This window comes from Penaeus vannamei, chromosome 25 (assembly GCF_042767895.1).
Source record: "Penaeus vannamei isolate JL-2024 chromosome 25, ASM4276789v1, whole genome shotgun sequence".
NCBI lineage: Eukaryota > Metazoa > Arthropoda > Malacostraca > Decapoda > Penaeidae > Penaeus > Penaeus vannamei.
In genome coordinates this window covers 21,953,753-21,966,252 of record NC_091573.1, presented here as the reverse complement: position 1 = coordinate 21,966,252, position 12,500 = coordinate 21,953,753, and the positions used below count along the sequence as shown (strand labels likewise).

The 12,500-nt window shown below is 45.7% G+C and overlaps 1 protein-coding gene across 1 annotated transcript in view; it reads left to right on the top strand.

Annotated features, from left to right (window-relative positions):
• Positions 1-12,500, top strand: part of Dgk (diacyl glycerol kinase 1) — a 96,720-nt gene that overhangs the window by 83,425 nt on the left and 795 nt on the right. Inside the window, exons 10-21 of the mRNA XM_070139290.1 lie at positions 775-894; positions 1,434-1,551; positions 1,897-2,102; positions 2,781-2,960; positions 4,156-4,272; positions 5,268-5,409; positions 6,273-6,397; positions 6,941-7,081; positions 8,244-8,399; positions 9,249-9,462; positions 10,626-10,807; positions 12,426-12,500. The exon at positions 12,426-12,500 is cut by the window's right edge and continues 795 nt beyond it. Of these exons, the coding sequence (XP_069995391.1) occupies positions 775-894; positions 1,434-1,551; positions 1,897-2,102; positions 2,781-2,960; positions 4,156-4,272; positions 5,268-5,409; positions 6,273-6,397; positions 6,941-7,081; positions 8,244-8,399; positions 9,249-9,462; positions 10,626-10,807; positions 12,426-12,500 (1,776 nt within the window). The remainder of the gene's footprint in view (positions 1-774; positions 895-1,433; positions 1,552-1,896; positions 2,103-2,780; positions 2,961-4,155; positions 4,273-5,267; positions 5,410-6,272; positions 6,398-6,940; positions 7,082-8,243; positions 8,400-9,248; positions 9,463-10,625; positions 10,808-12,425) is intronic.

Here is a 12,500-nt window from a genome sequence, read left to right as displayed (position 1 = left end):
CCATCCTTCCTTTCTCCTCCACCTTTTCCATCCTTCCTTCCTTCCCCTCTTACACCCTTTCCACCCCTTCATTCTATTTTTTCTTCCATCCTTCCCTCCTTCGTCTCTTGCACCCTTTCCACCCTTCCTTCCGTCTCCTCCTCCACCCTTTCCTTCTTTCTATTTTTTCTTCCATCCTTCCCTCCTTCTCTTCTTGCACCCTTTCCACCCCTCATTCTATTTTTTCTTCCATTCTGCACTCCTCCTCTTGCACCCTTTCGACCCGTTCATTATATTTTTTTCTTCCCTCCTTCCCTCCTTCTCTTCTTGCACCCTTTCCACCCTTCATTCTATTTTTCTTCCATCCTTCCTTCCTTCTCTTTTTGCACCCTTTAAACCCTTCATTCTATTTTTTTCTTCCATCCTTCCCTCCTTTTCCTTTTGTACCCTTTTCGCCCTTCATTCTATTTTTTTTTTTCTTTCATCCCTCCTTCGTTCCTTATCCACTTGCACCCTTTCCACCCTTCATTCTATTTTTTCTTCCATCCTTCCCTCCGTCTTCTCTTGCACCCTTTCCAACCCTTCATTCTATTTTTATTTTCTTCCCTCCTTCCCTCCTTCTCTTCTTGCACCCTTTCCACACCTTCATTCTATTTTTTTCTTCCATCCTTCCCTCCGTCTTCTCTTGCACCCTTTCCACCTCTTCATTCTATTTTTATTTTCTTCCCTCCTTCCCTCCTTCTCTTCTTGCACCCTTTCCACCCTTCCTTCCACCTTCTCGCCCTCCCTCCACAGATCTTGACCGACATGATGGCGGAGATCGACTATGATAACGACGGAACGGTTTCTCTGGAGGAGTGGAAGCGAGGAGGGATGACCACTATCCCTCTGCTTGTGCTGCTCGGCCTCGATACGGTGAGGGAGGGATAGAGGGATGGGGAGGGAAAGAGGGATGGGGAGGAATAGAGGGATAGGGAGGAAGGGATGAGGGGGGGGGGAGAAAGAGGGTTGGATTGGGTGGGGAAGGAGGGTGGGATGGGGAGGAGTGGGTGGGAGAGATTAGGAGAGGGAGAGTGCAAGTTAGGGAGGGGAGACAGTGGGATAAGGAGTAGGAGAGGAAAGAGAAAGAGAGAGAGAGAGGAGCGAGGGTGGGGAGAAAGAGGGTGGGATGGTGTGGGGAAGGAGGGAGGGATGAGGAAGAGGAGAGGAATAGGGTGGGATGGGGAGGAGTGGGTGGGAGATATTAAGAGAGGGAGAGTGCACGTTAAGGAGGGGAGACAGTGGGATAAGGAGTAGGAGAGGAATGAGAAAGAGAGAGAGAGAGAGAGAGAGAGAGAGAGAAGCGAAAAAAGAGAGGAAGGAAAAATAATGACTGCAATCCAAACTTCTGAAAAGTACAAATCAACCCCTTTAGTATCGCCAATTTAATTAAATCCGTTTTCTCTTAATGCTAGAACATGAAAGAAGACGGGAACCATGTGTGGAGGCTCAAACACTTCAGCAAACCTGCGTATTGCAACCTCTGCCTCAACATGCTCATGGGCCTTGGCAAGAAGGGGCTCTCTTGCGTATGTGCGTATAAATGCATACTTCTGCGTTCTCGTTTTAGCATTATTCATATGACTTTTATTTCATTTTCATTTTTTCTGAATGTGCATATCATAGACCGATCCAAAATAACATTTAAAAAGAGTATAATCTCATGAAATAAACAAAACAACTATAACAGAAATGTCCTAGATGATTAATAATTATAAAGGTAATAGAATGATAATATCAACATCAACAATAATGACAACCATAAACCTAACGTCACCATTACAGCTTCATCAAAAAAGCAACCAACAACGATAAATAGCAACAACAGCTTTAAATCCTACATATAAATCGAACTGACCTTCCCCTCCAACTCCTCAGTCTGCAAGTATACAGTCCACGAGCGATGCGTTCAGAGAGCGCCGGCATCCTGCATAGCGACGTACGTGAAGAGCAAGAGGACGTCGCAGTCGATGCTCCACCATTGGGTCGAAGGCAACTGTCCGGGGAAGTGCTCGAGGTGCAAGAAGACCATTAAAAGTTATAACGGAATCACGGGTCTGCACTGCCGCTGGTGTCATTTGCGGGTAAGTTGGCGTCCATGGTTCGTCTTCCTATCTTGATATTTCAGTGGTTCGTTTTCTTATCCATCCTTCTCCCTTTCGCATTATTTCCGCGTTTCTTTACCATTTCAGTGTTTCCTTTTCGTGTCCAATTGTTGTTTACTCTCCGTACAATTCTAATGTTGATCTTTCTCCTCAGTCCTCGTAATTTCGAACTAACGCCTCTTCTTCAACCTTCCTCTTCCTTCCTTTCTGCCACAGAGGTTATCATTTCGTCGTCTTCCTCCGTCTATTTCCTCTCCGCCTTTCTCCCTTTCCTTCGTTCTTGCCACAGAGGTTTAATTCCCTTTTTCTCTTCCTTCCATACGCCCACACGAAGGCATTCCTTTCTTCCTCCCGTGCAGAAGTTTTAATTGCCTCTTTATCTTTCCTTTCTGCCTCAGAGGTTATGATTTCTTCCTCTTCCTCCTTCTATTTCCTCTCCGCCTTTCTTCCGTTCCTTCTTTCTTGCCACAGAAGCCCTTATTTCTTCTTCTTCCCTCCGACCTTCCACACAAAAGTTCTAATTCCCTCTCTGTCCTTCCTTCATGCTACAGATTTCTTCTTCTTCCATCTACTTCCTCTCTACCTTTCTTCCCCTCCTTCCTTCTTGCCCCAGAGGTCCTAATTTCTTCTCCCTCTTCCCTCCCTCCTCTCCCGCAGCTGCACAACAGATGCGCGTCGCAGGTGAAGCCCGACTGTACCTTCGGCGAGCACCGGGTCCACGTGCTCCCCCCGACGTCGATCTGCCCCATCGTGCTCGACCGACAGAGGTCCATCTCGAAGGAGAAGAAGGGGATTCCCCGGTCTGACTCGACGCCGGCGGGGCTTAGCGAAGGGACGGTGAGTCGGGGGGAAGGTCGGATGGTCGGGGTATGGGGTGGGGGATGGGGGTTCATTGTGGTGGTTGTGGGTGTTGTGTTTAGGGGTTGTGGTGTTTTGGGTTAGGTATTGTGGTTGTGGCTGTGTTTGGGGGTTGTGTCTTTACGTCTGAGATTGTGTTTTTGTTGTGTGTAGGACTTATGGTTGTGACTGTGTTTGTCTTGTTTGGAATTGTGTTGTTTGGGAATGTGTCTGTGATCCCCATATATTTTTTTAAAATGCACACTGAATATCTTTTGGAGCCCCTGTGTGATGATACTTAAAAGTATTATATGATCATATAAGGTCAATTAGCAATCTATCGTTAAAAAGATGCTGATCCTAACCCCAAAATTCGTTTTCATCGTTAATTCTACAACCATGTTTTTAGAAAGGTTGAAAGTCACTAAGTCACATCATCACCAGCTATGCCAAAATAATAATAAAGTAGATGGATAGAATTAAATGAATTAATTAACAACCACACTAAGACTGGACCAACCATAGGTCTTATATCATTATCCCTTATATTATGTCACTTTATACTACTAATTTTATACTACCCAGCTTTTATATGACCAAGCTTTATACAACCAAACCCTATATTATTTCACAAAGTCTTACACGACCAGTCTTATGCAACCAAACTAAAACTTGTATTACGAACCTTACAGCCAAATCGTATACAAACAAACTTATACTTCATGACTAGCTTTATGATACCAATCCTTGTACTCCCAAAAGTTATATCTTATCACCAAGCCTTACGCTACCAAATATTTATACCTTGTAACCATTCCTAATACTACCAACCTTATGCTGTCAAACATTCATGCTTTATGAACAAAGCCTTACACTACCATGTACCTTATGGTTAATGCCCATACCAACATCCTTATCAAAATATATATCTTGACACCAAACCTTACACTACCAAACTTATTCGTCATGATACCAAACCTTGTCCGACTAACATTAGACCACAAAACATCCCGCATAACCAAACCTCATACTACCAACCTTATTCTGCCAAACCTTATAGAACCAACTTTACAGTACCAACCTCATACTACTAAACTCTCATACCTCATTCAACCAAACCTTACACAACCGAAACACATACCTCATGACCAAAAACTCATACTGCCAAACCTCACACTTCGCCTCTCCTCCGCAGGTCTCCACTCCGATGTCCTTCCAGATCACCCCCCTCCCCGGGACGCACCCCCTCGCCGTCTTCGTGAATCCCAAGAGCGGAGGGAGACAAGGGGCAAGGATACTGAGGAAGTTCCAGGTACAAGGGAGGAAAGGGGGAGAGGGATTGGGGTGGGGAAAGGAGGGGGAGGGACTGGGGTAGGGGATGGGGGTGGGGGAGGGGAGGAGGAGTGATCGGGATAGGGGAGTGGAGAGGAAGGGATATGGGTGGGGGTGAGGGGAGGGATTGGGGAAAGAAGGAGGGAGGAATTGAGAGGGAAAGGGGGAAGAGGAGAGGGAATTTGATGGGGAGTGGGAAGGGAGAGGGATTGGGAGGGAAGGGGCGGGGTTAGGGGGAGAAGGAGGGGATGGGAGAGTATGAGACAGAGGGATTGGAGAAAGAGGAATTGAGGATTGGGGGAAGGGGGAGAGAAATAGGAAAGAGAGGGATAGAATGGGGGGAATGGGAGAGGGAAGGAAAGGGATGGAAAGAAGGAGAGGAGGAAGTAAAGAACGGGTTAGCAGGAGAGAAAGATAGAGTGAGAGAGGGGGGAGGGTGAGGAAGGGTGTTGCATGCACGTACATTGCAATCAAGGGAGTCAAGAGCCGGAGAAAAAAAAGTAAAGTGATAAGATGACCGCAATCGAAACGTTTGATATATATTGTAATAATAGACAAAGGCAAGTGATTTTTTTTACTGAATGAAACATCCACATCAATATCGCATCAAAGTTAGTATCTACCTGAACTTGATTTCAAAATAAATATCTAAATTAATTCAGTATTGATATTATTAACTATGATAATATGACATAAAGAAAAACAATAATCAACACAGAATGAAAAAAAACATGTACGTGTATGTGAAGACAGACAGATTGATAAAAAGATAAACAGATAGACAGACAGACATATAAACTAGATAGACAGACAGATAAACTAGATAGATAGACAGACAGATAGAATAGATAGATAGACAGATAAACTAGACAGGCCAATAGACTAGATAGATAGACAGGCAGATGGACAGACACACAAACAGATATCAAAATATATCTAATCCGCGCTTTTTCCTCCTGTCTCTCACCCGCCCAGTACCTGCTGAACCCCCGCCAGGTGTACAACCTCGCGAAGGACGGGCCTCTGGCGGGGCTGCAGCTGTTCAAGGACGTGCCCAATGTCCGGGTCATCGTGTGCGGAGGCGACGGGACCATAGGCTGGATTTTGGAACAGATGGGTGGGTGTCCTGCTGCTTATGGCTTGCTGTTCTTGTTCTTCTTGTGTTTATTGTTTATCTAAGGATATTTCTGACGAAGATAAAATCGAAACCGGTAAAATACATCTCTTGTATTGTGAAGATATTCGTTCTCATTCATACCTTTCCACGTTTGTCAACATGAATACGTTTCATTATCTAAGGAAGTTATGTTTTTGGTAGCGTTGGTTCCATTAGTTTGTTGGTTCGCGCAACAACTCAAAGAGCTATGGACAGATCTTTTTTCTTTCCTTTTTTCCAGAGGTGTTTCTTGCCCCAATTATTATTAGTAGTATTGCGAGATCATCATTAGCATTGCGAGATAGGGACCACTTTTTGGCGCTTTGATTATTATTATGATCCCATTCCCTTGCGGGAGGTCTGTGCTCTCCGAGTGCTTCTAGTTTATTTAGCTTTTCCTTTTGTCCTATCTATGTTTTTTGTCAGTTTTTCTCCATAGAAAAGTCTTATTGTCTCCTTAGACTCGATTTTTGGTTTATATTTTGATTTGCTCTGTTAGTCATCACATGTTTCAAGTTCGATTGCATTCAATATTCCAGCACATTCGAATATCACCTTTATCAACGAAAGAAAAACCCCGTCCCTCAAGAACCCCCTTCCACTTCCCCCTCTCCCAACACACTCCCTCCCCGCTCACCTCCCTTCCCTCAACACTCTGCCCCACTCCCTCTCTAAATACACTTCCTCCTCCTCCTCGCCACAATCCCTCCCCAACCTCCCTCCCTCAAACAACTCCCTCTTCCACCCCCTTCCCCTCCCTCAACGCATTCCCTCCCCCTCCTCCAAATCCCACACACCCTCACCCCCTTCTGTGTCTCCTTCAGATAAGGTGCAGTGGAGCGTGGCCCCGTGCGTAGGCATCATCCCCCTTGGCACGGGCAACGACTTGGCACGGTGCCTTCGATGGGGTCCCGGGTACGAGGGGGAGAGTCTTCACAAAGTCCTTAAGGTAAAGCACTTCAGTCGCGTTGAAATCGCGAAGGAAATGGGAAAAAAATTCAGATTTTTTTCACTTATCGATTTTGTTATGAGGTTGTTTATCTTTGTTGTTGTTGCTTTGTATAGTGGGGAAGGCACGAATCATAATCGGGAAACGAACATTACCTATTTCTAACACCAAAGGAAACTTCCACCCACCTTTACATCTAGACAACCAACACCAAACCTTATTCGACCAACCTTATACTACAAAACGTAACCCGTATGACCAAACCTCATACTACCACCTTAAGCTCCAAACCTCATACAACCAACTTTATGATATCGACCGCATACCACCAAACCTTTATACCTTTAATACTTTATACTTTATACTACCAGAACCCATACCTTTTCATCAAAAGCTCATACCACCAAATCTCATAGAACCAACTTTACACTATCAACCTCACAGCAGCCCTTGATTTACCCACAACCTCCCTAATAACTCATCTCCCTCCCCGATACCCCATCTCCCTCTTTGATAACTCATCTCCCTCCCTGGATGCTGCAGAAGATCGAGAAGTCGACGGTGGTGATGATGGACAGGTGGCACATCGAAGTCTCTGAGCAGACGGGGACGCACGAGGACATGGACGAAGTGGCGGACAAGATTCCTTATAATATCGTCAACAACTACTTTAGTATAGGCGTGGTGAGTGTTGCGAAGTGCGGGAAGGTTTGTTTGTTGTTTGTGTGAGTGTTGCGAAGTGTGGGAGGGTTGGTTATCTGTGTCCCAAAATGTATGAGGATTTGCTGGGTTGTTGTACCTGTTATTGTTCCAAAGTGTGGAAAGGTTTGTTTGTTGTTTGTGTTTGTGAGTGTTCCAAAATGTGAGTTAGTTTGCTTGGTTTGGCATTTGTTAGTGTCCCGCCTTGTATGAAGGTTTGTTTGGTTTATATCTGTTTGTTTTCCGAAAATGTGTGAAGGTTCGTTTGGTGTGTCAGTCAGGGTAGGTTCTTGGTGTGTCTCGATGTCATGTCATGTGTGAATGCCAGGGATGATATGACGCATCATAGCGTTAGATTCCCATTGGAATTGAGAGTCAAGTTCCGAATCATCAGGAGTGAGTGTTCCATAATGTGTAAAGGTTTGTTTGGTGTTTGTTCGTGTTCCAAAATGTGTTAAGGTTTGCTTGGTTTCTATCTGTGAGTGTTCCAAAATTTGTGAATGTGTACTTGGTGTGTCGTCTTCAAGGTCTGTCTTTGGTCATGTCAGTCTAGATATGTTCCTGGTGCGTCAAGGTTTCATGCCATGTATGAATGCCAGGGAAGATATGACACATTTCGGTTTTATATCTCCATCAGAATTACTAAGCACCAGAATTGCATACTAAAGTAAAGTACAGATTGTATTTAGATAACAATTGAAAGGGATTATGAAAGACAAAACAGAACCAATCGTCGCGAAGGCAAAGATGAAAGATTTATCGCAAATTCATCATAATGTCTAAGTCTAAAGAAGATCTATCGCATATTCACCTTAATGATCTCTGTTCTATCTCAATTACTTCCATACTTAGATATGCAATTGCAATTCGATCTTTGTGGTTTAGAGATATATTCCTTTATTCGTTTTGCGAGAACCGTTCTCTGAATGACAGTCTCGAGCTAGATTCATTCACGCTGATTTTTTTTCTTTACGAATTTCTGCCCCTTTCCAAAGAGAAAGCGAAAAATCCTTCTTAATAGATTTAAATAATTCATCTTAATTTGACAATACCCGTTTAATGAAAAATATCTGTATAAAAATAAACCTATCTAACAATGAATAAAACCCATTGGAGCATATTCTGAACAAATGCTCTCGTTCACCAGGATGCGGCGATCTGCGTGAAGTTCCACCTCGAGCGGGAGAGAAATCCGGAGAAGTTCAACAGCAGGATGAAGAACAAACTTTGGTACTTCGAGTATGCAACTTCTGAGACCTTCGCCGCGTCCTGCAAGAATCTGCACGAGGATATTGACATCATGGTGAGATAGGAAGGAGGGAGGGAGGCGGAGAAGAGGAGAGGGATGGAGGGATGGAGGGAGGGAGGGAGAGAAGGAGAGAAGGTAGTAGGGAGAGAGGGAGAGGGAGGGAGGGTGGGAGGGAGAGGAGAGAGGGTGGTAGGGAGAGAGGGAGGGAGGGTGGGAGGGAGATAAGGAGAGGTGGTAGAGTGAGAGGGAGAGGGATAGAGGGAGGGAGAGAAGGAGAGAAGGTGGTAGAGAGGGAGAGAGGGTGGGAGAGGAAGAGATAGAAAGAGTGGGTGGGAGAGAGAGGGAGGAAGGGAAGGTGGGAGAGAGAGAGAGAGAAAGAAAAAAAATAAAGAGCGAGAAAAAAAAAACATTTCACTCATGCTTCTCATACTTGCCCCCCTTACATATCTCCCACATTCTCTTTATCCTTACTCTCCTTCCGAGCACAACCACCCTCCCCTTCACACCCCACCTCAACGCCCTCTTTCTCCCACACCCTACGGACGTCCTTGCAAAATCCCACAATTCTTCCTTCGAAATCTCTGTCTATTCGCCCTTCTCAATTCCCTCCTTCCTGAACTGCTCTACGACTTCTGACTTCAACTAACTTCCTTTCTTTACGCTGTTCACTATTACACCTTACTATTGTGCTATGTGATATTCGATTTATTTTACTTTGTAACCATTAAGCATTACCCACTAACCATCAACCATTAACTATTACCCATTAAGTCTCACCTATTAACTATCAACCATTAACAACTACCCATTAGCCATTACCCGTTAACCGTTAACCATTAACTATTACCCATTAAGTTTCACCCATCACCCATTCCCCATTAGCCACTATCCCTTCCCCTCCAGTGCGACGGCGTCTCCCTCGACCTCTCCAACGGCCCTTCGCTCCAAGGCATCGCCCTCCTGAACATCCCCTACACCCACGGGGGCTCCAACATGTGGGGGGACAACGCCACGAAGAAGCGAACGAAAGCCACCAAGAGCAAGAAGAAGAAGGACAGGGAGAGGGAGCTGTCCACGTCCTCCTTCACGTCGGCGGATCTGAGCAATGCGATACAGGGTGAGTTTTTTTTTTCTTTTTTGACGTGGGTTGGAGGAGGAGGGAGGGAGGGAGGGACGAGAAGGCTTGGGGGCTAAGAGAAGGTGAAGAGGGGAATGAGAGGAGGTGAAAGAAAGGGGGAGGAAGTGGATAGGGGAGAAGGAGGAGGAGGAGTATGTGGAACATGTAAAGAAAAAAAAATGAAAAATTATTTCTATAGATTATAATTTACATAAATACCATGATCCAAAGCATGCATGTTTTTGTGTCGATTATTCAACACCACAAAACACATCACACATCGGTATACCATAGCCCCCCCCCACACACACACACAAGAATAAGAGTTCTTCACCAAGACACGCTGAAATATCGTCACTTTTTTGTCTACAAGCTCACACACCCAAAACATAGCCAACATACCCAACATATCCTACATACACTCCCTCTAAATTCCCCACGCCCCTTACATCTCTAAACCTCGCCCTCTTTTCCTTCCTGCCAATCCCTTTTCATCACATTCTCTTCCCAAAGAGACATCACCGCCCCTTGTTTCCTTTGTGTCCATCACTCTCATCACACTCTCCCTCAAAAGATATCGTCCGCCCTTCTTTTCCTTCCAATCAAGCTTTCAAGTCGCGTTCTCGGCCCTAAAGAAACACCACCTAAACCCATTTTCATCCCCACCAAACGCACTCTCTCTCCCTCCCAAATAGACCACATCACATCCTATTTTCATCCATATATATCCCTCTCGCCATGCACTCTCTTCCCCCAAACAGACATCCTCCCCACCCTATGTTCACCCTTACAAATCTCTCTCATCACAGACTCTCCCTAACCAGACATCACAACATTCTGTCTCCTTCCTAATCCCTCCTCACTACTCACCCTCCCTCCCTCACACATCTCTCAACACTCCCTCCTAATCCCTCTTCATCACTCACCCTCTATCCTTCCCTCAGACAGCTCACAGCACTCCCTCCTAATCCCTCCTCACCACTCACCCTCACTCCCTCCTAATCCCTCCTCATTACTCACCCTCCTCCCTCCCTCCCTCAGACAGCTCACAGCACTCCCTCCTAATCCCTACTCACCACTCACCCTCCCTCCCTCAGACATCTCTCAACACTCTCTCCTAATCCCTCCTAATCTCTCCTCACCACTCCCTCTCCCTCCCTCAGACATCGGCGACAAGCTCATCGAAGTCATCGGATTCGAGAACTGCCTGCACATGGGCCAGGTGAGAACGGGGCTTCGCGGCTCCGGACGGCGACTCGCCCAGTGCTCCTCCGTCGTCATCAGGACCAGGAAGAAGTTCCCCATGCAGATCGACGGGGAGCCCTGGTGTCAGCCTCCGTGTACCGTAAGTGGAGGGAGGAGGAGGGGAGGTGAAAGGCGGATGAAGGAGGAACAGGAGAAGGGGGAGAAGAGGTGAGGGAGGATGAGAGGTTGTGGTGGAAGGAGGAGGAGGAGGAGGGGTGGTGGAAGGAGGAGGAGGAGGGGGGCTGGAAAGAGGAAGAGGAGGAGGAGGGATGTGGTAGCAGAAGGTGGGAGGAGGAGGAGGAGGATGAAGGGTGGTGGCGGAAGGTGAAAGGAGGAAGGATGGAGAAGTGGTGGAAGGAGGAGAAGGAAAAGAGGTGGGGGAGGAAGAGGAGGAGGACGAGAGATGGTGGAAGAGGGAAGAGGGGAAGAAGAAGAAGAAGAAGAAGGCGAAAGAGGAGCAAGGAGGGATGGAACTGTGGAGGAAGGAATGGGATAAGGGGTGGGGGAGGGAGAAGGTGACGGGGGAAGGAGGGGGAGGAAGGGGCGGTGGAAGATGTGGAAGCAGAGGAAGAGGTGTTGGAATACGGCGAAGGAGGTTGGAAGGAGGAGGAGGAGAGAAGGGGTAGAGATGTTGGAGGAGGGAAGATAGAAGAAGAAGGAGGATATGGGAAGAAGTGTTGGATGAGGAGGAGGAGGGAGTGTTGTTGGAGGAGGGAGAAGTGGAAGGAGGAGGTGAAGAGAAGGCGTTCGAGAAGGAGGGGCGAGATGAAATAGGGAAGTTGAGGGGTTAGAGGGAAGAGGAGGAAAAAAATATTGAATTGGAAGGGAAAAGATAAAAAAAAGAAAAAGAATTAGGAGGGAAAGGAGATAGAGAAGTGTGTGCGTGTTGAAGGAAGAGGGCAAGGAAAAAAATATAATAAACAAGAAAAGAATTCGCAACAGCAATCAACACCGAATCGTGATGCCATCCCCTATACAGTGCCAATAGGAGGAGGAAGAAGAGTCTGAAATGGCCTCTAAGAGTGCCATGGCAAGAGTCTCGGGGCCTTGGCGGGGTCATGGGAGCAGTAAAGAGGAAAAGAGAGATGATGGGAAGTGAGAAAGAGGAGATGGGGGAAGAGAGGCGGAGATGAGAAGAGAGAAGAAGGAGAGGATAAAAGAGAAGAGAAGAGGAGGAGGAAAAAGTAAGAAAATGAAGAGGAAGAGAAGGAAAATCATGTAAAAAGATAAGAAAGGAGAGATAAGGAAAGGGAAAATGTATTTGTGCCTCTTTCTCGGCAAACAGTATCATCCACACCATTGATATTAAGTAAAATAGGGTTCCCGGTTGATTGTTCATAGTAGGGGACACCTTACAATTATTTTTCCTTTAGTGTTCTATCATTATTCGTAAGGGGCGCGCGAGGGAACTGAATGGTGGCCGAGAGGGAATAACTCGGGTAAAAAAAATACGTGCATGATAGCTCTACCCGTGGCTACAACGCTGAAACGCTCAGTTTCCTTTTTAGTACACATATATATATGCACACGGTTACATGTATATACACGCATTGGAATATATATATATATATATATATATATATATATATATATATATATATATATATATATATATGTATATGTATATATATATATATATATATATATATATATATATATATATATATGTATGTATGTATGTATTACACACATACGCTCACCGCCGCCTGTTCTTTCAGATCCACATCAGCCACCACAACCAGGTGCCGATGCTGATGGGTCCGAGCACGTGTAGAAGAAAGGGCTTCTTCTCC